At 52.1% G+C, this 24,720-nt stretch overlaps 1 protein-coding gene across 5 annotated transcripts in view; it reads right to left on the bottom strand.

Annotated features, from left to right (window-relative positions):
• Window positions 1–24,720, bottom strand: part of MYH10 (myosin heavy chain 10) — a 129,986-nt gene that overhangs the window by 37,791 nt on the left and 67,475 nt on the right. For all 5 annotated transcript variants that reach the window (XM_049636957.1, XM_049636953.1, XM_049636954.1 and 2 more), the window contains 9 exons: window positions 23,772–23,915; window positions 23,423–23,518; window positions 21,783–21,901; window positions 21,005–21,157; window positions 17,671–17,844; window positions 15,419–15,592; window positions 15,065–15,179; window positions 1,592–1,785; window positions 1,378–1,499 (listed from right to left, as the gene is read on the bottom strand). In XM_049636957.1, the coding sequence (XP_049492914.1) occupies window positions 1,378–1,499; window positions 1,592–1,785; window positions 15,065–15,179; window positions 15,419–15,592; window positions 17,671–17,844; window positions 21,005–21,157; window positions 21,783–21,901; window positions 23,423–23,518; window positions 23,772–23,915 (1,291 nt within the window). The remainder of the gene's footprint in view (window positions 1–1,377; window positions 1,500–1,591; window positions 1,786–15,064; window positions 15,180–15,418; window positions 15,593–17,670; window positions 17,845–21,004; window positions 21,158–21,782; window positions 21,902–23,422; window positions 23,519–23,771; window positions 23,916–24,720) is intronic.

Raw genomic sequence — 24,720 nt, 5'->3', positions numbered from 1 at the left:
CAGAGCCTGACGCGGGGCTCAAACTCACGGACCGCGAGATCGTGACCTGGCTGAAGTCGGACGCTTAACCGACTGCGCCACCCAGGCGCCCCTGAGCTGTACTTTTAAGATCTGTGCACTTTATGCAGACTATATACCTCAATAAAAGTGAATTTTACCAAAAAGACGTTGCTCGTATCAAAGGACGAATCCTGGCTATCTCCATCAGCTTTGTATTCTGGATGCCAGTGTGGCACTTTCTTCTGTCAACAAGAAGTAAAATTCTACCCAGTGTTTATCATACAGCTGGGGCCACAGAAAGGTCTCCCCCAAACCCATAAAGGTTAGAATAGTTTCTCAGCTGGATTCCATCTGCAATGGCAGCAGAAAGCGCCCTTCTTTGACCTGCAGACTCGTCGGTTATGGAACGGCCAAGGCTGCCATAATCGAAACTCCGACTTCCAGGTTTTCTCCTGGAAAAAAGCCAATGACCTAAGTCCACAATTTAACTATTTCTCACGTTTCCATTCGTTTCGACTGCATCCACTTCTGTTATCTCCTGCCTTTTGTTGTTTGTAATCCTTTTCTAATCTATCCTATTCCCTACTCCACATTACCGATAAAAAGACTAAGTCTACATGTGAGTACCTGGTGGAAAAAATACACATACGTTTACACATGAACACGCCTATGCACATACAGTCATCGAGAGAAGATGGAAAGAAATATCCCAAAATGTTTTCAAGAGTCACTCCTGGGTGATTTTTATTTACCTTTTTAGTTCTCTTGTATTTTCAAGTTTTCCTAAAAGGAACATACGTTACTCGTTTATTTATTTTTTTATTTTATATATTTTTTTAAATGTTTATTTCTGAGAGAGAGACAGAGTGTGAGCAGGGGAGGGGCAGAGAGAGAGGGAGACACAGACTCCGAAGCAGGCTCCAGGCTCTGAGCTGTCAGCATGGAGCCCGATGCAGGGCTTGAACCCATGAACCATGAGATCGTGGCTTGAGTTAATGTCAGACGCTCAAATGACTGAGCCACCCAGGCGCTCCTTACTCATGTATTTTAAAAACCCAGTTAAAAAGGAATTATGTGTACGTCTTGGGCAGAGCTATGTGTACAAGTGCAAGGTCAATCCCCAGCCTCAGATATTTCTCTCGCACGGCCAGGAACTAGCCTTCCGAGCACCCGTGGCACCTGCCGGCATGTCAGCGCTACAGAGAAGGCACTCAACGTTCTTGGGCAATAATAAAGGTAATAATGGATTATCCCTTTCCTGTATGAAAATCAAACTGCAACTACACAAGTGACCGGGAAATGTTTTTTGTGCTATCACTGTTCCAAAGCACATCAAGATGCACCGTGATACGTCCTGGGAAAAAGGTATTGCCGTACCTCTGTCTGAACTCCTGGAAAACTATCCGGTTGGGGAAGCCCTGGCGACAGATCCGGATTCCCTCCAGGACTCCGTTGCAGCGAAGCTGGTCCAGCACCAGATGCGGATCCAGTTTTCCAGCCTAATCAAGCAAACGAGACGTTCACCCTTCCATCTCCGTAACCTGACCCAGGGCGATTCTGAACCCCGGCCCGTCTTCCGCGTAACACGCACCCGCTTCTCGTGATTCGGGATGATGCAGCGGACAAAGTTGGGGTTGGTGTTTCGGAGCGTCGCCATCAGCTTGGTGAGGGACTCCTTGTAGAGCTGCCCCACGGTACGGAACATGCCCTTCTTGGTTTTGTAGGCAGAGCCAAAAGCGGTCTCCGTCATGCCAGTAACTTGATCCAGACCCACAATGCGGTCCACTGGTGAAGAGAAAAGAGAAGAGGAAAATGAGCCCGGCGACCTCTTTCGCGGGGCGAGAAAAGACACAGTGATAGTGCAGCAGCACAAGCTTTGTGGGGACAGATGAGGAGATGCCGGAGAGGTAAGGCAGTCAGCGTATTTAGACACCGCACAAGCCGTGGAACTAACAGCCACACACTCCCATGGCAGGGAACTCAGTGCTCGGACAGCCCCGTACCACATCCCAGCAGATGCCTCCCGCTGCGCTGGCGTCAGGAACGCGCGGTCTGTGGGACATCTTGCCTGTCACACCCGCCATCGCTTGGGAAATGCGAGATCGCTGCTGGCATTATTGATACACAAGCCGATGCTGTGACGTGTCTACTGGGAAGCGGCTTATGAAGATGTACCCGGGCTCAGAGCACATCGGTGACGGTGGCGCCCAGGGTCGGGGACCAGAGTCCCGCTTCTCAGTCAAAATCACTGAAGTGGCTGGCCGGGTTACGTCAACCCGGGGGGTCAGGAGCGAGCGAGCTCCAGCTCTGTCCTCCAGGCACGAGCGTGCTTTTGAAAAGGGAGGGGAAGGCTGGGCGGGAAGGAGCCGGACAGGAAGCAGAGCCTCAGCTGAGGGCAGCGATGGTGAAACTTCCAGAAGGTTTGCTCTGGCGGCTGCCAGAACTTCCGGCACGTGAAGTGCTCTCGTTTAAAGCAACTGTTAAGTAAGTCAGACGTGTTTCTGGAACGTCTTAAGAGCATGGACAACACCCACCGAGCCCCCCAGGAATGCCCTTTCATTCCTGACGGCCCCTCCGCTCCTGCTGGTTGCTCCCCAGACCTGGTGCTCAGGGAGGGGGCTTTGTGAGCAAGACCCCGCTCGAGGCCCCGCGTCCAGCGAGGCTTTTACGGCCAGGACACCGTGACCCGGGAGGTAAGGTTCCTACCGTGCAGGCCTTCAACCGCAGCTGGTAAAGGCCGGACAAAACCCGATTCACCTGCAGCCTACGTGCGCACTGCCCTACGATGTCTTCAAAGCAGAGCCACCACACTCGGAGGCTGGGGTCAAAGCCACGCCCGCCTGTGCCCCAAAGTCTGTCCACTACCCCCTCTCTTTCCTGTGCCTCCAACCTGTCCCTCCTCACTTGTTCCAGCGGAAAACGGTGCCCAGCCCCAGCCCGGCACGCGCCACGGAACCGTGAACTTCCTCTGACCCCGTCGTGTCCACCCACCTGTCTCCTCAGAGCCACGCTTCTTTCTAGAGTAGTTCACGCCGGCCACACCTCACGTCGTGCTCTCCACCAACCGCCCGCTCCCTGGGCAGCGGGCTGGCTTCCGGCCCACCCGCCTCCCCCGCCCGACGCTGCTCGGGCAACAACGGGCCAACCGCCAGCAGCGTCTACCTGCCCTCGACCTTGGTCCATCTGCCGGGGGCCATCACGGCGGCCTCTGACGGCCCTCTCCACCCCGGCTTCTCTGCACACCGCCTCCTCCGGGCCTCCACCTACCTCTACGGCTACTCCGGTCCCGCCGACTTCTTTTCTCGTCCTGAGTGCCACGGCACCCACTGGGGCCCAAACTCCACTCACCTCGGACACCCTTTCAGAACAAGGCGGTCTACAAACAGAGGCACACACTGCTCCACCTGCTTTTCTCAAGGCACGCTCTCGTCCTGGGTGACCTCCCTTGCGACTTGAACTAGCTTTACCCGACTACCCGGCACCAGTCACCAAACATGTGTCACTCCTCTCCACTCGAAAGTCACAGAGGTGCCTCTGCCTCCCACACGCTCTCGTTAACACCGCATCCCTCATACCTAGCAGAAGTCTGGCCTGTCGCAGGCTTGACGCATAGGTTAGCGACTAGATGAAGCAAAGGTTAAGTACATTTACAGTTACCACCAGTGAGAAAAGCATTGAAAAGAAAGAGCAAGGTGCTATAAGGGAGACGGGTGGTTAGAGATCTCTCAGAAGCAGTTCTATTTCGTGCCCGGAGGGTAAGAATGAGCCAGTGGAGAGCAGACGGTTCCAGGCAGTGGGAACAGCATGTGTGAGGGCCCAGGGGCAGCAGGTGTGAAAGAAGCTCGTGCCAAGGAAGCATTACGGGCAGAGAGATTTGGGGCGCCCCCTGCCGGTGGCCACACACAGAAGGGGCTGGGGTAGGGGTCACCAGAGGTGACGCGGTGCCCCGTCCAGGTCCCGAGCAGGATGATGGCAGCTGAACCAGCGATTACAGAGGGGAGGGAGCGAGAAGGGAGACTCGAGACGTTCTGGTGGCAGAACTGACTTGCTCTAACCATCAAGCCGATGTGAAAGTATGGCAGAGAGACCGGAAGAACAAGTCCTGGGACTTTGGCTTGAGCAGCCGAGGGGCTGATGGTGCCCCCGGAGGATGGGGAGAAGGGGTTTTTGTGAGTGGGGGCACAGGCTCCGAACTCCGTAACCCTGGGGCACCCGAGACGAGGCGCCAGCGGACACCCGGCCATGGCGGTCTGTGCCAGACAGAGGGACATGGGAGCGGTTACGGGACCGGATGGGCCACCCCAGGGCGAATGCCCAGGACGAGGGCCTGGGGCCAAGATGGGGAGACAGGAAGAACCAGACAGGAAGATGAGAAGAAGCCAGAAGTGGGAGGAATCAAAATCCCACAGTGGAGCAGGTTCTTGGCCACGCCCTCCATCTACCCCCATCCCTCCTCCTGTGCCTCCCGTGCAGAAGGGACCGCCAGCTACCGAGGCCAGAGACCAGGAGTCACCTCGACTGTCCTCACACCAGCCGCTCACCGAAACCGGTCAAGCCAAATGTGGACACGTCTTCCGCGTGGCCCCCCGCTCCGTGGCTCGGTTTGGGCACCCAGGGCGCCCTCACCTGGATTCTGCAGTAACCTCCTGCCGGTTGCGGCCTCCCTCTGCCACCCACCCCCCACCCCCAGTGTTCCTCCCACACTGGCCCGTGGTCCCGGGGTGGGGGTTAACGGGTGTTTCTGAAAGACCCTACTCGACAAGTTCCTTGTTCCTATACTTCAGACTGTTCCATTTCTCCTGCAGCTTGTAGGCCGTGGTCCAGATCCCTCAGCCCAGGAGTATAGCCGGTGACGCAGAACTCAGGCCCGTGTCGGAAACTCCTGCCACTCGCGAGCTGTGTGACCCGGACGGAGTCCACTCCCCTGACTGCTGCAAGTCTCGGCTGCCTCCCCTGTAGACGTGACCGACCTCAGAGAAGCAGGAGGTGCCTGGAGAACATTCCAGCGCCAATGAAGGGGCCTCTGGCCCTCCCTCCCACTGAAGCTCCAACTACAGAACAGGTGCACCTCGTCAAAGACACAAGGCCCTCAGGTCCCTGCCCTTTCCTGTCCACCCGGAAAGCCGGCCCTCTTCCAGCCATCCTGGCAAACACCTCTTGGCGTTTAAAATCCTCACTCCTGGGGCGTCTGGGTGGCTCATTCGGTTAAGCGTCCGACTTGGGCTCAGGTCATGATCTTGTGAGTTCAAGCCTCACAAGCCTCATATCGGGCTCTGTGCTGTCAGCTCGGAACCTGGGGCCTGCTTCAGATCCCCTGTTCCCCTCTCTCTGTCCCACCTGCTCGTACTCTGTCTCTCTCTCAGAAGCAAATAAAACATTAAAAAAATAAGTCGTCACTTCTTCACCTAACTACCTCTTCTTAGGTCCCGGTGTCCACCCTGCCTCCACACTCGGTGGGCCAGCCCCTCCTCTAGGCTTCAGATCGTCTAGGCCAGATCCTGGGACAATGTTACCTCTATTCTGGGTCTCTTCCCAGAGTGCAGAGCGCCCCTGGGCACATCTCCCCAGCATCTGGCACACGTGCAGGACCCTCAGAGCCACTGCCTGGTGTCTCTGGACCCTGTGACCACCAGCTCAGACGATTTCCTCTGCTCCCCCTCTCCCCCCCATCGCTCCGACCCGTGTTGGCCTGAAAACGGTGCTTGGCAACTGTGTAATAAACTATGTAGCAAACACCCCCTCAGTGAGTGATACAGTTACCCGCAAGGACGGGTCACGCCCACAACGAAAGAGGCGGCGAGCCAAGTGTGAGCAATACTTTGCGGGGATTCGGCCGCACCGGTCCCGCCAGTTCTCTGACCTATAAGGGCAGCTGTTCAACACGATGTCATGCTGGTGTCTAAGCACGCAGTTCTGGGTGGGGGCTGCTTTTTAAACTAAAAACAAACAACATCATTTTCATGAACCTGAGTTTTCAAATTTGGTATTAGTAAAGGTAACCCAAAGCTAAACGTTCAGAATTTTTAAAACGTTGATGCTTTGGACTTTCAATTTACCTGTCTTTTAATTCAAAAACTTAAACTGAGAGTCAGGTTTTAAGTGAGCAAAATGATCTCGAGGGGACAAGAAACACTTGGGGAATTTCATTCAATGGTGAGGGCCACACTAGTAACACAGGGTTTCACTTCCAAATCAAGGCCTAGAAAGACCTCTATTTAAAAAGACTATGTTGGGGGCGCCTGGGTGGCTCAGTCGGTTGGGCATCCGACTTTGGCTCAGGTCACGATCTCACGGTCTGTGGGTTCGAGCCCCGCGTCGGGCTCTGTGCTGACTGCTCAGAGCCTGGAGCCTGTTTCACATTCTGTGTCTCCCTCTCTCTCTGACCCTCCCCCGTTCATGCTCTGTCTCTCTCTGTCTCAAAAAAAATAAATAAACGTTAAAAAAAAAAAAATTAAAAAAAAAAATAAAAAGACTATGTTCTCGTCTAAAACGGTAAAGGCAGGCGCCAGAGAAAGGCAGAAAATGCACACATGAGCTTCTCAGCAACTTGAGACGAGGCCCGTTATGGCTGCTGATCCCTGCCACCGGCCTCGGTCCGCGGTGTCGGCAGAGCGTGGGGCCGCTCGCTGGTGGGCGTCTCACAGTATCTGGTCGCCCACGACCCTGAAAGGACCTCGAACTATTTTACCCTAATGTTTAATTTGTTCGTCCATACAAACGTATGTGGACGGTGAGAAGTCAGGGGGGGACCTGCAGCCCCACCGTCCGTGAGGGCACACTTAGAATCTGAAAGCACAAAAATGGAATTTATAATCATCGATCTCTTAAAACTGCCATCGGCAGTTTTTTTTGAAAAGTAACAACTGTACCATTTGATGCCAGAATGCTTGACCCGCTCTTCCAGGGGATGATCTCAGGACACGAGAGGTCTAAGAGATTCTCACATCCCTCGCATCTGCGTGGGGCAAAATACGGGTGCTACTAAATTTAACTTCTGTATTTGAGTCAGTTCTTTGGAAACGCACTTGCAGGAACCAAAACGGGGGGAGGAACTTGTTTTAACGTTCACATCGGTAGCCAGACGATGAATGAGAACTGTATCCAGTGTACCTACGAAAGGTGTCGGAGACCCAGCCCCGTATTAGGCATGCGGCACGGTCCCAACACTCATCGGAACAAATCAAGACAATCCTACTCTAACGCGCACTAAAACGATGCCGACAGTTAAGAGCAGACTCGGAAACAAATATTCAGCAGCCGTGAATTCCCAGAAACAATCTTTAACATCGAAAGGTGTCTCCACGTACCTCCATCACGTGGTAACAACACATTAGTGCTGGTTCCGCTACTGGGTGGTGGAACCAATCTGTTCATTGTTCTAGAGCGTCTGGAGATTTTTAGAAAAATTCCAGGAAGTCCACAGGCGGACAGGGAGCATGCGATCCTTGGGTCTTCCTCCTCCAGGGGACTGCGGCTCACTGCCCCGGCAGGGCCTGGAGTGGTCTGGGCAGATGGGGACCCCCTCCTGTCTACAGCCTCTCCCGCACACCTGCTCCCCTCTCACCTTGACGGGCTCGCTGGGCGCACGGTCCGCCTGCCCTCGGCTGGGCCCTGGTGCACGGTGAAGAAAGGGGACGTGCGTTAGGTAACTGCCGAGGACCTAGACATACACTGATCTTCCGGGTTTCGTAATTACAGCGGCAGCAACATGGGTGCGGCCAGATGCAGGCTCACAGACCCTCACGCGTGACACTCGCGATAACCCTGGTAGAGCCAAGGGTCACAAGCGGCTTCTCCTGGAGCTCCCAGCTCTTGTGAGGACTCAAGACAAGGGGCGCCCTCAGGTCATGATCTCATGGTTGGTGGGTTTGAGCCCCGCATTGGGCTCTGTGCTGACAGTTTGGAGCCTGCTAGGAATTCTCTTTCCCTCTCTCCCTGCCCCTCCCCTGCTTGCACTTTCTCTTTCTCTCCAAATAAATAAACTTAAAAAAAAAAAAAAAGACTCAAAAACAAAACAAAACAGGACAAGACTATTCTGTACAACAAAACACCTCCCTCCACGATTTAACTCCGCATACGCACTGCGTCAGCCCCGACCCACAGGTCCTAACACAGCACTAAACACAGAAATCATGACTGGTGGATAAAAGTTACAAGGAGATTAAACAACTACCATCTACCAGACACGATGCTCGCGTCCACATGGAACTTCTGGGACCAAAGCAAAACCCATTCAGCGTTTCTGAAGCCAGAACATCGTCATCTCGGTTGGAGGCCTGGCTAAGGGAAAAGTTTCCCCCTCAGTTACGACAACAAGGAAGGAAGATTTCAGTGGCTCTGAGAAGATGGAGGGAGACCCCCACGGGCCTGTGACGGACCCGAAGCCCTCCCGCAGCACTGGCCAGCCTCCCCTGGGTGAATCTGTCCAAGCCAACGGTGGCCACCGAGTTCAAGCGCGGCTTCTATGAAGACAGGACTGGGGAGGGGGGGGGCGCGTAGAGGGAGGGTCCTCTAGCAACAGTTAGAACTTGCTCCTTGCACTTCTCACGCTTTCTCTGGTGGAGCCCAGCCTTCCAGAGCCATCAGTGGCCACCTGGTGCTCATGGTGGTCAGAAGGACATGGAAGGCACAGAGCCGGGGTCACGGGCGGGGGGGGGGGGGCATGCACCGCCCTTCGGCAGACACACAGCCCGCCGTCCGCCCCCTGGGAGTCCAGACACGCTGCCTAGAACTTGAGGTTACAGTCCCCCGTAGCTGGCTCGCTGCTGGTGTATCTCACAAGGTCAAGACTGTCAAAGCAGATTTGGAAGAAAACTGTCCTCTGGATTACAGTAGAAACTTGTATGACCTCTCTATTCAGCCTCTGGGAACTCTGCTCCTCCTCTGATGCTTCTGGAAGCCCTTCTCTACCCCAGCCTCTCCCCTTCAACCCCAGAACCTGCATGGATTCTCCGTGCTGCTTCCCTAACACTCCGGGGCCCTTGGATGCGCACGTCCTCCCTAGCTCTGTGTTCTCTCACCATGAGGGTACGCGCTGTGTGTCAGCACGCCAGAGACACCTGGAAGCCTAGAAACTGCTGCATCCGTTCTTCTGAGAAGTCACTGGAAACACTAAAGCCCCACGTTTTCACTCAAAACCTCCTTGGGGTTGGAACCCGTAACACTTATCGGGGAGAAAGACATTTTGCTGCAGAAACACCACGCACGGCTGCCGAGACCAGAGTTAGCCACGGTGCACGGACGGAAGGCCCTGTAAGGACAGGGAGAGATGGAGAACCCTGACCCTTGGTTCTGCCGACTAACCCAACCACGGGGAGGTGAACGAGCTCGCTCCCTGCCAGTGTGAGGTCACCTAGGGGTGGCTCTGTACGGGGCGCTGCTGGCACGGAAACGCACCTGGTCCGCACATCATGAAGATCAGGGTCCTACAAGAAGATCATCTGTGCTGCCAGCGAGGGGAGACCCGCCCCGTCCCCTTTCAGTCGCTCACCCCACAACTTACTGACCGTGTGCGGACCAGCACGGTCCCTGCTCTCAAAGAGCTCAGTCTGGAACTCTCTAAAGCGATCAAGAATCCAGAAGAGTTGGTGGGGAGGAATTTCAAGAGGGCCCTCGATGCTGGGGCAAAGTCCGAAAGATCAAGCACTAACCTTTCAGCCCGTTAGCTCAAAACTACCTCCCACTTCTGTCTCCCTCGCCCCATGTCCTGGACTCGGGCAGGACTCCCCGAGGCCAAGGGGGACTGCATCAGACAGTGTCTTCCTCTGGACTCTCCCGTGGAGGGCGCATTCCGGCTCGGGTACAGTCCGGCCCCCACCCCGGCACCCAGCGCTCCCCACACACTTCCTTCACCGGATGCGACCCAGAGCTGATGGTGCGGATCGTGACCTGGGTAAAGATGGGCATGCTCCTTGAACTGAGTTTTAAAAAACTTTCGACGTGCATGCAGGTCTCAGCATTAACACGCTTCAAGAATCACTAACGGAAACTGTGCGAGATGAACCTGACTATCTTGGGATTTCACTACTTGACAATTTCACCGTGTGATCACCAGGCTGGGGATACTCCTTCCGGGCAGGGCTTTTGGAGGGCCTCCAGCCGTGGCTAGGCTGTATTTGAAACCAGGGCCGAGGGTTCAGACCACAAGGCTCAGCTGTCTGGAGCTCAATTTTGGGTTCCAGGTGCAAATTCGACCCAACACCGCACTCCACCTTGGTCTCAGTTGCGCCGTCGGGCCTCGTGGATGGTTCCACGGTCTCCAGTTCCAACGGAAAAGCCAGGCAACTATACATGTACATAAATTCCAAACAGAAGGTATAATGCTGAGACCAGCACGTGGGAGGAAGGTGTAATTATCTGTTCTCCGGAAGTTCGTGGCTTAGGAAGAGAAACAATCCCTTTCTGGAATCCCAGGTGCAGAGGTGGCTCAGAGACCGGGGAGACACTGCTGGCTCCCAGCATTCCCCTGGAGGACTGTGTATCAAAACGGCACTACTGGAAAAGGTAGGGACGTACCTTTTACTGTGCAGGGCTGGAAGTGCTATGCGTAAAGTCAGAAGCAATGTGTATGCGGTAGCAATTGTATCGTTTGTGCACTCAAACAGCTGCCTTGAAGTATAATAAAAATGAGCATGAAATGAAAGGTTCATGCAGGTCTATGAGCAAAACAGAAACAGAAACCCAGAAACCAGCCCCACGCCCACGTCTACCCTGCCCCCCCCCCCCCCCCCCCCCCAGGCCCCCCCCACCCCCGAGAGTTCTTCCTGTGGACTTAAAACCCTTCTGTTGAGAAGACCTACAGGCTTTATACATTCACCTGGTGGCTCATGAAGACCAGAAACACTGTCATAGAAAGAAGCTCTCTGAATATTCTGAATCTCTAAAGCAGAGAAACAGCAAAAACAGAACAGAAGAGCAGATACACAAATACTTCAGTTAGTGTGAGAGACATTTGACATCACAAGTCAACTTTGAAATCGGGCTACAACACGGCCCCTGTGACATTACTGCCCAGAGAATTTGCACTTCTGGACAAAGTTCTCTACTAAGTAATCTTCCAAACGTCCCCACGCCCGAGGGTCAGCATCAGATCGTATCAGCATTACGGGATTATGTAAACGCGGGATGAAATTTAAATGAAATAAGGCAGTACTGGAATTGTTCATAAAATTATCTTGCAATTAGCAAATCGGGACGAGACTGCGGAAGTTCGAGCACTCTGCTAAGTGTACACGTTAAGCGGCTTTTACAGTCAAAGATGCACACCGCTGCGTAATTTGACTTCCAATGCAGATTTTGGAAACATATTGGCTTCAAATACAAATTAGCAATAGTTACTAAGGAAAACAAAATTCAAGTTCTGTTGTAGCAAAACGTTAAAAGAACTTCAAATCATAAGGTGATACTTCCGGATCATACCCATTACTCACGGAAAATACCCCAGGAGGCACATTTACATGAAAATGCAATCATTAGCTTTTTAAATTTCTGGATACAAGCCCCAAGGAGTGGCAAGAAGTCGCGTGCAGCTGGTACAGAAATCCCGAAACATCTTTTAGCAAAAAGGAGGGCGCTAGGAATCTCTAGGGCAGGGCTGCCGTCAGAAATCTTACACTGCTCCTGGTTTGGCCTTGAGTGAACTCCATAAAAGCCTAAAAGCCTATTTTAACCAAAATATTCTATACCCTAGGGACTGTGCCTTCACAGGCAAGCTCGACTCATACATCTTGCTTTCATGGTCGGCTGCTCATTGTCTGCTTTTGCATTAACGTGGCTACGAAAAGAGAAAAAACAAGGACTTGTTTTTTTCCAGGGCTATTTTCTTTTCCTACAGAAAAGCTCCCCTCTCCCGAGATCCCTACACCCACAGTGAGCACTGGTGAATTTTCTGCCCTAGAACCCCCGTCAAACGCTGTGCCTGGTGCTGACTTTTTGTACAAAACACGCAAACCTCGGAACCGGACAAACACGGTTCCGCCGTCCTGCCTGACCTTCACCCGGAAGATCGGCTCCCCTTCACCACCGACAGCGAGAGACTTCTGCGATCCCGTCGCTCAGATTAAAGTACATCGCCGTCCATCTAAGCCGATGGACAACACGACTTATGCTAACAGCAGCATCATCAGGACACCAAACACGTGGGATTATTCCAGAGCAGATGCTAGCATGGCCAGATCAAGCTTGGGGCACACCTGACCTTCCCGGGGGTTCCGAGCCACGGACCGAGTGCAGATGGACGGGGTTCGGGCAGGGGCCAGAAGAGTCTGCAAGGCTGCTGGCGTTTCTGGAATTAAATACCCTAACTTCTCCATGGACAGAGAACACAGAGGCAGGTAAGGACCCTCCAGACACGGTCCTACCTGTCGGACACACCACCTGGGCTACGGAACACGCGTGGACGCCTGCAGTCCAGGCCCTGCCAGATCTTACCCTCCTAACACCGCTGACCCACAACTGCCCGACGCTCCCCCACCTGGGGACGGCGAGGCGCAGAGCTAAAGGAGAAAGATGGATGGAGGAAGCCCAGGGAGGAAGCTGGAGCCAAGACAGAGGCTCGCGCATCCTGTTACCGCATCTGTGTGTATCCTGACTCTCCCATGAGGTCACAAGCTCTGGAGGCAGGGACACGTCCCTCATCGTCTCCACACGGACCTCACGGATGACCACGGTAAGCATGTGGTGGGAGGGAGTCCTGTATGAATGGGCCAGGTGTTTCCCACGATATCATTTCTGGTTAAGAAATTAAATAATGGGGCGCCTGGGTGGTTCAGTATGTTGAGCATTCAACTCTGGGCTTTGGCTCAGGTCACGATCCTAGGGTTGTGGGATCGAGCTCTGCACTGGGCTCTGCACTGACAGTGGAGCCTGCTTGGGATATTCTCTCTCCGCCCTTCCCCACTCATTCTCAGTGTCTCAAAAAATAATAATGAAAAGAAGAAATTTAAAAAAATAAGAGAGTCAAGGGGGCGCCTGGGTGGCTCAGTTGGTTAAGCATCCAACTCAACTCGGGTCATGCTCTCGCAGTTCGTGGGTTCGAGCCCCACGTTGGGCTCTGTGCTGATGGCTCAGAGCCTGGAGCTGCTTCAGATTCTGTGTCTCCCTCTCTCTCTCCCAAAAATAAAGAGATGTTAAAATAAATTTTAAAATTGTTTACAATAAAGAAGTATATAAAGAGTCAAAAGTGGTTTGCAACATCAGGACCAGTACGTTCGCCCAGGACCTAATTTCTTTTGTTATACGGTCATTATTCCCTAAACACCTTCTCTCTTCATTCAAAATGGAGAAAATCAGTTTTTGAGGCTTCAATGGTAGAAATGCTGGTTTCCTCTGTGCTCTTCTCCTCACACTCAGCTCCCTGCCCCCAGGGTCCTTCATCCCAACCCACAGACCACTGCCAATTTGCCTCTTCAGCTCCGTGCTTTCACCCCCACGCTGTCACCCCTGGCTCACAAACCTATGGAAGCCACTTCTCCAATGGAGTCAAGTCCTCCCTGAGACTGGAGGTCAGGCTTCTCTGTGGCCCGGTTGCAGCCATGAGCCTCCCTTCGTGTCAGCTTTTGTGACTCAACACGCTGTTCCCTTCCAAGCACGAGGACAACTCCTCCGTGACAATCTGCCTCAGCACATGCCAAAGGGACCCCTTCCCTGTACCGAACGTGGCCAGAGGCTCCTTCCCTACCATTCGCATGGCATCCGTCACAGCCGTGGTCTGGGTGCATCTGTCTCTGTTTTCTGTGCTCAGAGCTCTTACGGGGGCGCCAGGAGGGCACAGCGGCTCCGCTCCCCCAGCCGCGGTGCCCAGGTCAGTCTCCGCCAAGGGGACGGGTGGCCCGACTCCTCTCGTCTCTCTGGGATGCGTCCCTCGCACATCACCCCCTGCGAGTGCGGGCCTTCGCGGGCCTCGTGACAACCAGAGCTCGGAGGGGGTCCGTCCACTCCGGCTCTGGAGTCTCGTGTCCTGTGCTACTGTCTCCTCGCGACAGGCCCGGGGCCCCCTCGTCTGTTCGGTGCGGCCTCGACCGCCCAGGCCGCTGCGCTAACCGGGAGCACTCAGCATCTGGTGCAAGACTCTCCCCCACAGGCACCAAGACCACCTAACCTCCCCCCAAGCCCCTCCTTTCGCCCGGTCTCGGGCGCACGATCTCTCCCGGGACCCACGTGTGCCGAGCAGCAGCCCACGCCGGCGGGGCCCTCACGCTCACTGCAGCTGCCGGACGCGATCACTCCGGACCGGAGCTCCTATCCTTCCCTCCTCACGTTCTCCTGTTCCTTCTGCCTCAATACCCCTCGCCCCTTCTTTTTTGCTTCCTGGGTTTCTTTCTATCTCCGAGGAGGGGGCTGGATGACAAGGTCTGGAGATACTCCAGAGAAGGTGGGGGTGAGCCAGGCTCCTGAGGAGGCTGGCCTCGGGCCAGATCCAGGGTGAAGGGCCCGCGGGGCCTGGGGCCGAGTGAAGACGTGGGGTACAATCAGGATGTAGGCAGCAGCGAGAGCAAAGCTCTGGAAAGCACCGGCCCCCCCTGCGCACGGACACGCGGACGTTTCGTTTCCCTGGTACTCGTAGCACCTTCTAGTCTATGACGAGACACCCGAGGCTCATGTAAATACAAGATCTCGGAGGGCTGACAGAAATAAAAACAACTACTCTCTATGCAGGGCATTTGAACTGTTCACCAGCTATTGCGTGTGTGTTGGGGCGGGGGGGGGGGGGGGCGCAGCTCACGGACCTGTATGCGACCCAGAGCGAGTGTACAGGGCCTTTCTGGTTTTGCGTCCCCAGTACCCCTGGATAGGAACCACACTGGGCCCTGGGTGGCCTGAGGCACGTGTGCAGTTCTTTCCGGCCCTGTGCCTAGAATGTTCCACACTTCCCACAGCATCTGACCAGGAAGGCAGACGTTCTGTTTCCCAGGGTAAATTCCGATGTAGCGGCAGCCCTGCTCTAGGGAAAGCAAGTTTTAAAGTAAAATATACGTACACGGATCTAACGTAAAAGGACCATATAGGAGCCTTCCCTGGAAAAGTTTCGGGACAAGCTGAACTCTAGGCGGAAGCGTGTTCTTACCGTCCTTCCAAAGCTCTGCCACGAATCTGTCCGACGACTGATGCAGGAGGGTGGCCACGTTGTCGTTCAGCGGGTCCATGTTCTTCATCAGCCACTCGTCTGCCTTGTAGTCCACCTGGCCGTGGCGGGCCACACGAGGGGGGAAACGCGGACACACACACAAAACAAGAAACGCTTTCAGCCTTAACCCAGAACGTTCTCGGGGACAATCTGAAAGGTGGGTTGTCTCGAGGGCCACGCAGTGGTGACGCACACGGTGTTTAGGGTCTGCGAACGTCTACCCGCACGTTTGTCACCAGTGCCATCAGATGCAGCGAAATCTCAAGCTACCGTTAACCGTTACACAGCCCGTACCTTCCCCGCGTAGTGGATGATGCAGAAGTCTGCTTTGTCTTTCAGTTGCCGGGGTTTCTGAAACTTGGAGTGGGAGCCTTGCTCTTGAACTAGTTTTTCGACAAAGGTCTTATCCGTGGCCTTCGGGAACCAGCACTCTTCGTCCAGAAGGGCCAGCACGCCGGGGGGGTTGGCCTGATAATGAGAATGGACAAGTTCACCGTCACTCACTTTCAACACCAGGATGCCCCTCTGCACTTCGCAGGTTAGTTTCCAGGATGAGGAAGACTTTTCTGAAGCTATGGAAACCAAACTGCTAGGACAGAAGGTAGCGGAGGGATTCTCTCCGTCTCAAAAAAAAAAAAACAAAACAAAAAACTGAAGAGAAACAGAATGAAAGTGAACCTCAACTGGATAGAATGCTTCCGACATCTCACATCCTAACTGATTTAAGTTCCTCTTTAAGGGACGGTTAAATAAAACGTATCACTTAGCGTCCGGTCAAACGGCAAGACTAGTAAGCATTAAGCGGAAAATATCAAAGGGGGACAAATAATTTACCAGTTACTTTATGTATTTGACCAACGCAAGAGTCGCTACTTTATTTCACTCAACTGGTTCACTGAAGAAAGGCCCAGAAACAAAGGCAGATAGTGGACTGTGGGAGGCCTGGGGTCTCTGGGACGATGACAGCGTTGGAGTCAGGCAGTGGAGATGATGTACGATGCTGTGAGCATCGAAACCCACTGAGCCGTATCCCACAAAACGGTGGATTTCAGGGCACGTGAGAAGGTCTCAATCAAGACAAAGTGCCCAGAGTCGGTGCACGGACTTCCCTTCTGGAGGAAGGCGGAGGGCCCAGGAAAGGGACATGAGACACTCCAAATGTGCTGGCCTAGGTCGCCGCTGCTGGGTCATCCCGCACTGCCACACCACACCGCAAGTACACGTCAGTGACATGAGACTGAATGCGGCAAGTCTAGGGCGAGCCTACGTGATCAGCCTTGGGAATCCATATCCAGGAGCAGCTTTCCTACGTTTATCGGGAAAGCTGGCTCTGTACAAATACTGCTTAAAAAGTGACAGAGATTAAAGCATACGGGAAACATGTAACCACACGGTCAGAGGAAGGTGGCCGGACAAAGTGCCAGCAGGTAGAAGCTGGGAGAACCCTGTAATGGGCCCCAACCAAGGGCTCACTAGTTTGTGGCTCTCGGAGGGTTTGGAGCAGCTAAAGGAACACTGGAATCGAAGGCAAGCAGGATCAGGTAATCTTCCAGAAGCAAAGGTTCAGAGCCGTAGGTGACTGAACGTACCCCACTCACCGGATGACTCTGAGGTTCCGCATTAATACTAATGAGGACACATCCATCTTTGTACTCTAGTTCTTACGTTTCAATCCCTTTCAGCGAAAACACTGCTAAATTCTGAAACAGGATCCCCAATGTAATTTAACCTTTTCTAAATGGCTCAGTGACAGCACGACTATGAATATCCACGATTATGGCTCCTTTTTACTTCTGCTACTTCATCCCTCAATGTCAAGTTCTGTGTTATCACTGCTCCTTTAGGTCGGGGGTTTCTAAAGAGCCGGAAGTCTGGGAGACAGCTTTTGGACTGCCAGGGAAAACACAGAACACACGGCCGAGTCACGGACATCTGTTGGAGACCACAAGCGCACGAGTTACGTGTGGTCTTGTGTATTTCTGCGGGAACACTAAACCAGAAGAAAAGGACCTCTGCTACGTGCTAGGACTGCTATTAAAAGTACATCTACCCCCAAACCCCTGGAAGAGTCAAATCAGGAAAAACCCTGCCCAAATAAGAACATCCTTGTGCTCACAAGGATGAGCTTTAGTTATGGGAACAAGGGGTCTAAATGCCGTGACTTGCTCCCTGATGACCTGGGCGGCCCTGTGTGGCCCGGGCAGGGGGTGAGGGCACGGTGGAGGGGGGTCTGCAAGCGGCAGGCTCACACACGAGAGGGCGGAGGAAGGGCCTTCCCTGGCTGCTTACTTACTTTTCAAACAGGTATTTCATCAAAGCATCTCTTTTCTACAACGTTTATGTGAGAAAATTATCTTAAAGCTAATTAGGCTGAGGGCGCCCGGGCAGCTCAGCCGGTGGAGCACGCGACTCTTGATGTCAGGGTCGCAAATTCGAGCTCCACACTGGGCGTGGAGCCTACTTAAGAAAGACCCCTTAGGTGGGCTAGGTGCCCTCGGGGACGACGCTGTGGGAACGACCGCCGCGCTGCCGGAGCGCGCCCTTACGGGTCTCTCGATGAGGTCGATGCAGGGCTGCAGGTCAAGGCCAAAGTCGATGAAGCTCCACTCGATGCCCTCGCGCTGGTACTCCTCCTGCTCCAGCACGAACATCGTGTGGTTAAAGAGCTGCTGCAGCTTCTCGTTGGTGTAGTTGATGCAGAGCTGCTCGAAGGAGTTCAGCTGCACGGGGCGGGATGTGGGACGTGGGGAGGGAGGGGGAGAGAGAGAATGGGAATCACCGATCAGCCGCTACCGACACCCGCCACGGGAAGTTCTCAGGGACCAGCTGCAGCATGGGTTGTGTGTGAGGAGGGGGCCTGAGTGGAGGGGCCTCGGCCTCTCACCGCACCAGCCGCGGGGGACCTTCCCGGAATGCGGAGAGCAGGGAAACACTAAACTCTGTGCGCTCAGCGCGTCATCTACGTGGGAAACACCTCCGTGCCATTCTGAATGGTTACCAAACAGAAGCGAAGGGATAAGCGAGACAGGGAGAAAGAGAAAAGGCAGAAAATCAAAGAGGCGTGGGAAGGTCAGAGGCCACGGGGCCGAGTGTCCGGAAGCCTTGTGGACGGACTCCTGTTCCCGCTCTTCTCTTCAGCCACAGGCTCTGGAGCAACTTAGGTCCTCTTGGCTTCGGGGGGTGGTGGACGAGACCCTGGCCAGGCCCGATGAGGGTGCTCGGGGAGCGGGAGGCTCCAGCCGCCTGGCGGCGCGTTCCCTCCTCTTAAACAAGGGTCTGTCCTCTGCCAGTGTCAACACAGTGGTGACAGAGGGGGACCACGCTCCTCGTGGCGAGCACAGAGCGCACAGAACCGTCGAATCAACAGCCGCACACCCGACGGGGACGCCACCTCGCGTGTTCATTAGACGTCAGGACGGGAACTGGGTCGTCTTCTCACACGTTCCAGACACCACTGTTTCCTTCTTCGGGAACTCGCCGGTTTGTCTATGATGCTGCCGAGGGGAAGGACGGATGGATGGGTGGATAGGAAGAATTTTTAAGCACAATCACCTTAGGTGCTAGAAGTTCTCAACCTTTTTCCCCTGAGCCTCCATGCTGTTCGCGAGAAGCACGTGTCCATAAATAACTGCTCTCATTATGAAAAGTGATCTTCAATTAGGGAACGTGTACTCCGTCTCCAAGGAGATTTATAGTCTGAAAAAGCTGTTCCAATCCTCTCCCCGTGGGGGTGTTCTACTGCTTGAGAATGCGGTCACGCTTGGAGGGCAGGGACGCGGTGTTCGTCCTGCTCAGCACCGTTATTTCCCAGGAATATTTGCAGACTGCCCGGTTGTGCGTATTCGCGTTTAGGTAAATGCATTTTGTTCTACCGTGGGATGAGGAGACCCTACTGCTTTATGCAGCTTGGGCAACTATGTGGGATGGCATTTTTTTTTTTAAAAATTGAGTTCCTAACTTGTCTTCCACATTTAAACTACAACTACGTTTTCATATAATCGGTACTTAAAATGGTAATGCGTGGTGTACAATTAAAAGTGGACGAAGAGGGGAGCCTGGGGGGCTCAGTTGGGTAAGCCTCTGACTCTTCATTTCAGCTCAGGTCACGATTTCACAGTTCCTGGGTTCAAGCCCCGTGTTGGGCTCCGCACTGATGGTGTGGAGCCTGCTTGGGATTCCCTCTCTCTGCCCCTCCCCTCTCTCTCTCTCTCAAGGTAAATAAATTAAAAAAATGGGCAAAGAGCCACATGAGAAGTCTCACTCACGTCACCTACTTGTTCTATGGTTAGCCACTGTCCCCTGCTTCTCGTGATCCTTCCAGAGATGTTCTGTGCACTCACATGTGTGTGTTACCTTGATTTTTTTTTTTTTAACTTGATCTGTCCTGGAGTCTTTCCACAGGAGGATATAAAGCCAGCTCCTTCTTCATACTGGGTGTACAGGACCCAATATATCCAGTGTATGGATATACTGTAATTCCCTGAACCAATTTCCTAATGGTGGACATTTAGGTTTTTTCCATTCTTTCCCCAGCACAAATAACACTCGCTACCACAACCCTGCATTTTTACCTTCTCCATTTTTCTATGGTCCATATATTCATAGGTCAAGACCATACTTCTTGAAGTACAGTTTAACTTTACATAATGTTTCACTTCTTTTAATATCCTTTTCATTCCTTTTTCAGAATTTTACGATCTGTTATTTTCCATTAATTCAGCTTTCAAATTAGTTTTGGAAGAAGGTTGCCTAGTCTCCCCCCACCCTTAAAATTCCCGTCGGTAGGTTTTGAACGGGCATGTTTGCTTGAGAAGTAACTTGGGGAAGATCTGCTGCTTTATGAGGTGGAAATTCCCTGAGAACATGGTACGTTTTCTAGGTGGTTCTGTTTCTCACAGTAGCACCGGGAGGTTGCCTTCGGTAAACTATGCTGCTTCTTCTTAAATTTATTCTTCAGTCTCTCATCCGTTTTTGTTGCGGCTGGAATCAGGAATCTTTTCTTTCATTGTACCTTCTGATTATGTAGAAGAAGGCGACAAATTTTTTTTTTTTTTTTAATGCGACACATGCCCAGCCACCTCTCATGATTTCTCAAGTTTTCCACAGATCAGAACATATTCAAGCAATCTCCTACAGCGACAGCGGCAGCTCAGTGGCTAAGACTGCGCCCCCCAGTGACATATCTCAGATCTGCTCAGGCCAGACTGATTGTCTGAGTTGTCCATTTTAAAGCTAAGGCAATTCCATACCCCGTGGTGGCCAGGATATCACACTGGTCCCACGGAGTATTTAATTTAGTATTTGTGCCTCACCGTGGAGTCAGTCCATCAAAGGAGACATAAAGATGTAAATTTTTAGGAGACTGAAATTGTATCACTGTTTTGGCACAACCACAGCAGACTTGTGACCACAAACCAGTGACGGGATGGATGCAGAGGGCGTGGAGAAAGCCAGTCGCAGCAACAGCAAAATACGCCAAAATCTATCACCAGACCCCGTGATGCATCTTCGGGACACAGAGCACCATCTCCGTCTGTGTCTGCTAGCCCTCGCTCTCCGGTCAGCTAGGTGTAGCCATGCTGGCTTTCTAGCACTTTCTAACACTTGACAAATTCTCTCCCATACAAGATCACTCACTTACTCCCATCACGTAGGAAAACTCGCAGAGGCCGGGGGCTTCTCCTCCTCAGGTATGCTTACCTGTAGCTCCCGAGACACCTTCTGTGACTGGGCCCCCCACTTCCTCCTCACGGCACCCTAATTTGGCCGTACCTGCTCATCTGCCATTATAGCCCCGGTGCCTGCAGTGCACCCGGTACAGAGCGAGCCTTCGTGTTTATTAAAAGAATAAACAGAAGAGCAGGAGAGAGAAAGACCCACCTCAAATATTTCGAATCCAGCAATATCCAGGATTCCGATGAAAGACGCGCCCTGACGCTTGGTCCTGTCCAGAGCTTTGTTGATGCGGTGGACGAGCCAGCGAAAGAGCCGCTCATAGGTAGCTTTCGCCAGTGCTTCTACTGCAAAATCTGCCTGTAATTAGACGACAACCTTTTATTCTGGAAACCGCCTACAAAGCATGACTAGCGGTTATCTGGAGTTTAATGCTCTATAATGTTCCCAGAACTCAAATAGCTTTTGCTACTTAACGTTGTCTCCATTTGACACAGCGGCAGTTAAAGGTACAGGTAAACAAACTGGAGATGATCTACTGAGGAGAAGGGAGAAGATGCCTAGGAAAAACAGACTCTTTCCTGGGCCCTTGGGGCGCTGTGCAGCCCGTCTGCCCAGCCTTAAAGGAGTCTGCCAAGAAAACGGGTGGATCCGACGCCCACATTCTTGGTGCTGGGCCACCCACACGGGGACCCGGAAGAGCGCGCCCTACGGCTGAGCGGGCTTCCGAAGTTGTACAGCTTTGTCCTGCTGGATGATCTACCTACCTGGGGAAAACCTGAGGTGATATTTCAAATTTACTTTAGGAAAAAAAAAACACTTCAAAATTTTTTCTGGAGAAAACCATACAAGAGAAAAAACAACACACAGTACCAAGAAACACCTGTTACAGAGTTTCTGTTAAGGTCTGTTACCTGCCAATAGGAAGGTCTTCTGATGATAGCTTGTCATTCAAACAAATGTGCAGTAACAATGTGAAACTCACTTGTTCTTTGGTCTGGGCTTTCTGCACATAGTCTCGGCCGACCTTGATCCGGGGGGTGAGGATAGCCCGAGTGAACTCCATCACATTCATCCCCAGAAGATGGCAGAGTTTCTGTGCAACTAGAGCGTAAAACGTTTCCTAAGTACTAGGCTTCTACCTACGAGCTAGTCACAACACGTTCGATAAGAAACCTCCAGAAATAAACTGAATAAGTCTTAAAAAAGGACAGGTTTCAGGTCTTCATCCTTTCGAATGAATACCACCCATCCTTAGGTAAGAAGGAACAGGCAGCAGTTACTTACTCTGGGTAATTCAGCGTAAGTTACGGAGTCTTAGAACCCATGGATGATGCACAGAATGAGAAAAATAGCATTTATGCTAATTTAAATCATGTTACCAGGATAACTGGTCGTGCATAATGATCCCAATAATATTTAGTAGGCAAGAAACCTAAAGGTTTTTAAAAATTTGCATGGCCAACAGCGAGCACTCAATAAACAGCTCATTCCGTTACGACTGTTCTCGGCAGCCGGGCACGTACCTCCTCACGCGCTCACTGGGGACACCGCCAAGTTCTAACAAGTGTGAAAATTATTCTCATTTTTTTAGGTTTATTTATTTTGAGAGAGTGCAAGTGGGGGAAGGGCAGAGAGAGAGAGGGAGAGAGAGAATCCCAAGCGAGCTCCACTGTGTCGGCACAGAGCCTGACGTGGGGCTCGAGCTCACGAACCTCGAGGTCATGACCTGAGCCGAAGTCAGATGGTTAACTGACTGAGCCACACAGGCACCCCTCTAATTTTTGATTAAGTGTTAAAATAAGAAAATTCTATAAGGATAAGCACATTTTGAGTTACACCGGGAATAGAACTTACTCAAGTTCTTACTGGCAAAGACCTGAATCCCCCCTCCCCACCAATCCACACGTGTTGTCAGCAACTGGACAGTAGTCCTGTGTGGGCAGGACAGGCCGTGCCGCAGAGGGCATTTCTTCCTTCGGTCTGTGGCTCTTGCCACTGGCTCGTACCAACTGCTTTGGTTCGACCTCTATGTCCTGGCCCCTTTTAGTTAACGTGTGTACGAATGCATGCGTGTACGTACTGGACGGGAAGTTGAAAAACACAAAGAAGCACAAAAAGCCAACGGACCACACCCCTTTGCTAAAATGATAAATGACATTTCAGAGCCTAAAAAAATATACCTGATGGTGGGGTTAGATCTTGGTTTACTTCATTTGATTGGATATTTCAAAGTAGTTCCTGGGTTCCCCGCTCCCCATTAAAATGCTGACAAACACATCTTTTTGCATGATGTGTGTTTTGTCTCTTACTCCCTTTTCTGAGACTCTATCTACTTCAAAGGGCCAGGCTCAATCAAAAAGTTCCAGAAGTAAAATGAAACACAGCCTAGGAAAGACAAAATCTACTGGTCACCTGGCGCGTGAGAAGTACAACTTGAGCTTTATGATGTTGTTGTGAAGAAATGCGGCCGGATGTTTAAACAGACACAACAGAGAACTTCTTTACGTTACGGAGAGTTGGCAACTTGTGCTTGGGAACATGACGACAAACCGCACGACACAACTGTGGCCGTGGCACAACAACGAACCACATAAACAAATAAAATCATATTGGTCAGCTTACCTGTATTTTCTGGCATGGACGCTTGGTCAGTATTTCGCTCCTTTTTGAAAGAAATGTTTCCAAACTGTAGCACTGAAGATACCACTTTAAGCATTGCTTTACATGGGTACAGAGAAAAATAAAATAAAATTATTGCATCAAATTGCAGCAGAGACGTATTCTCATTTATTTTATGCTAAAAATTAGCTGTAAAGAGCTCTTCAGTAACACAGGTCTCAGGAATTTGTACAATTATGGGTGATTCTCATGATTCTCTGTCATTTCCTAGTTTACGCTCTTCCTCCCGCCCCGCTGGCTGTGCTAAAGGCTTATTTAAGCGAGTAGCAGAATTGGGGGAAAACCCACGTACAGAGAATTTCCTCGTGAGAGAAGCCCATTATGTGCATTGCTTCCATGGTCTCCTGAAAGTTATCTTTGTCTTGCTGTCCCGGAATGGGAATGTAGCCATTGGAGAGAAATCTGTAGTTATTAAATCCTTCAAGGAGCAGGTCAGCTAGGAGAAAACATAACGGATACGGTTTAATAAATAACCATCAACAGACGAAGCACCCCCACCTTCACGCTGGGCTGGGCCGATCACGGGAGACGTGGCCCACACCCTCCACTTCTTCCTGTCACACTTTTTCTTCATAGGCTCATTTCAAAAGCATACAGTTTTCCATCCTATCAAGGAGGGAAAACGAGGGTGGAAACGGCAAACATTCCAACTGCAGTTTCTGGGACAGTGGCTTATAGGATATTTGAAATCAGTAGCCCGGGGCACTTGGGTGGCTCAGTTGGTTGAGCGCCCGACTTCAGATCAGGTCACGACGTCGCGATTTGTGAGTTCGAGCCCCACATGAGGCTCTGTGTTGTCAGCGTAGAGCCTGCTTTGGACCCTTTGTCTCCCTCTCTCTGCCCCTCCTTCTCTCTCAAAAATAAACAAACATTAAAAAAAAAAAAAAGAAAAGAAATCAGTAGCCGGGAAACGATGCACATTTTCCAGATAACTAGGCCTTACTGTTTTCACATTTAAATAGTTTAGCCATCTTTTGAGGGAAAGTTTTTAAGCCCTATAATCTGTAATTTTACCTTAGCAAAGTAGTTTACAGCAGATGTTACGGGGTCAATAGGAAGACGACACGAACGTAAAGATCCAGATGTAGAAGGTACAGAATGTGGAATAGGCAGGTCCTGAGCCAGGCCAGTGCCCCGAAACCCTCTGAGCCCGTTTGTCTGGTGGTAAATCTGCTTCTCAGAGTGATGTGCAACCCATATTTATGACAGAGTACCAAAGCAGCCGCCCCCATCGACTACCT

This window comes from Panthera uncia, chromosome E1, assembly GCF_023721935.1.
Source record: "Panthera uncia isolate 11264 chromosome E1, Puncia_PCG_1.0, whole genome shotgun sequence".
NCBI lineage: Eukaryota > Metazoa > Chordata > Mammalia > Carnivora > Felidae > Panthera > Panthera uncia.
Note: the sequence above shows the minus strand (reverse complement) of the source record. Positions and strands in the feature narration are given on the sequence as shown.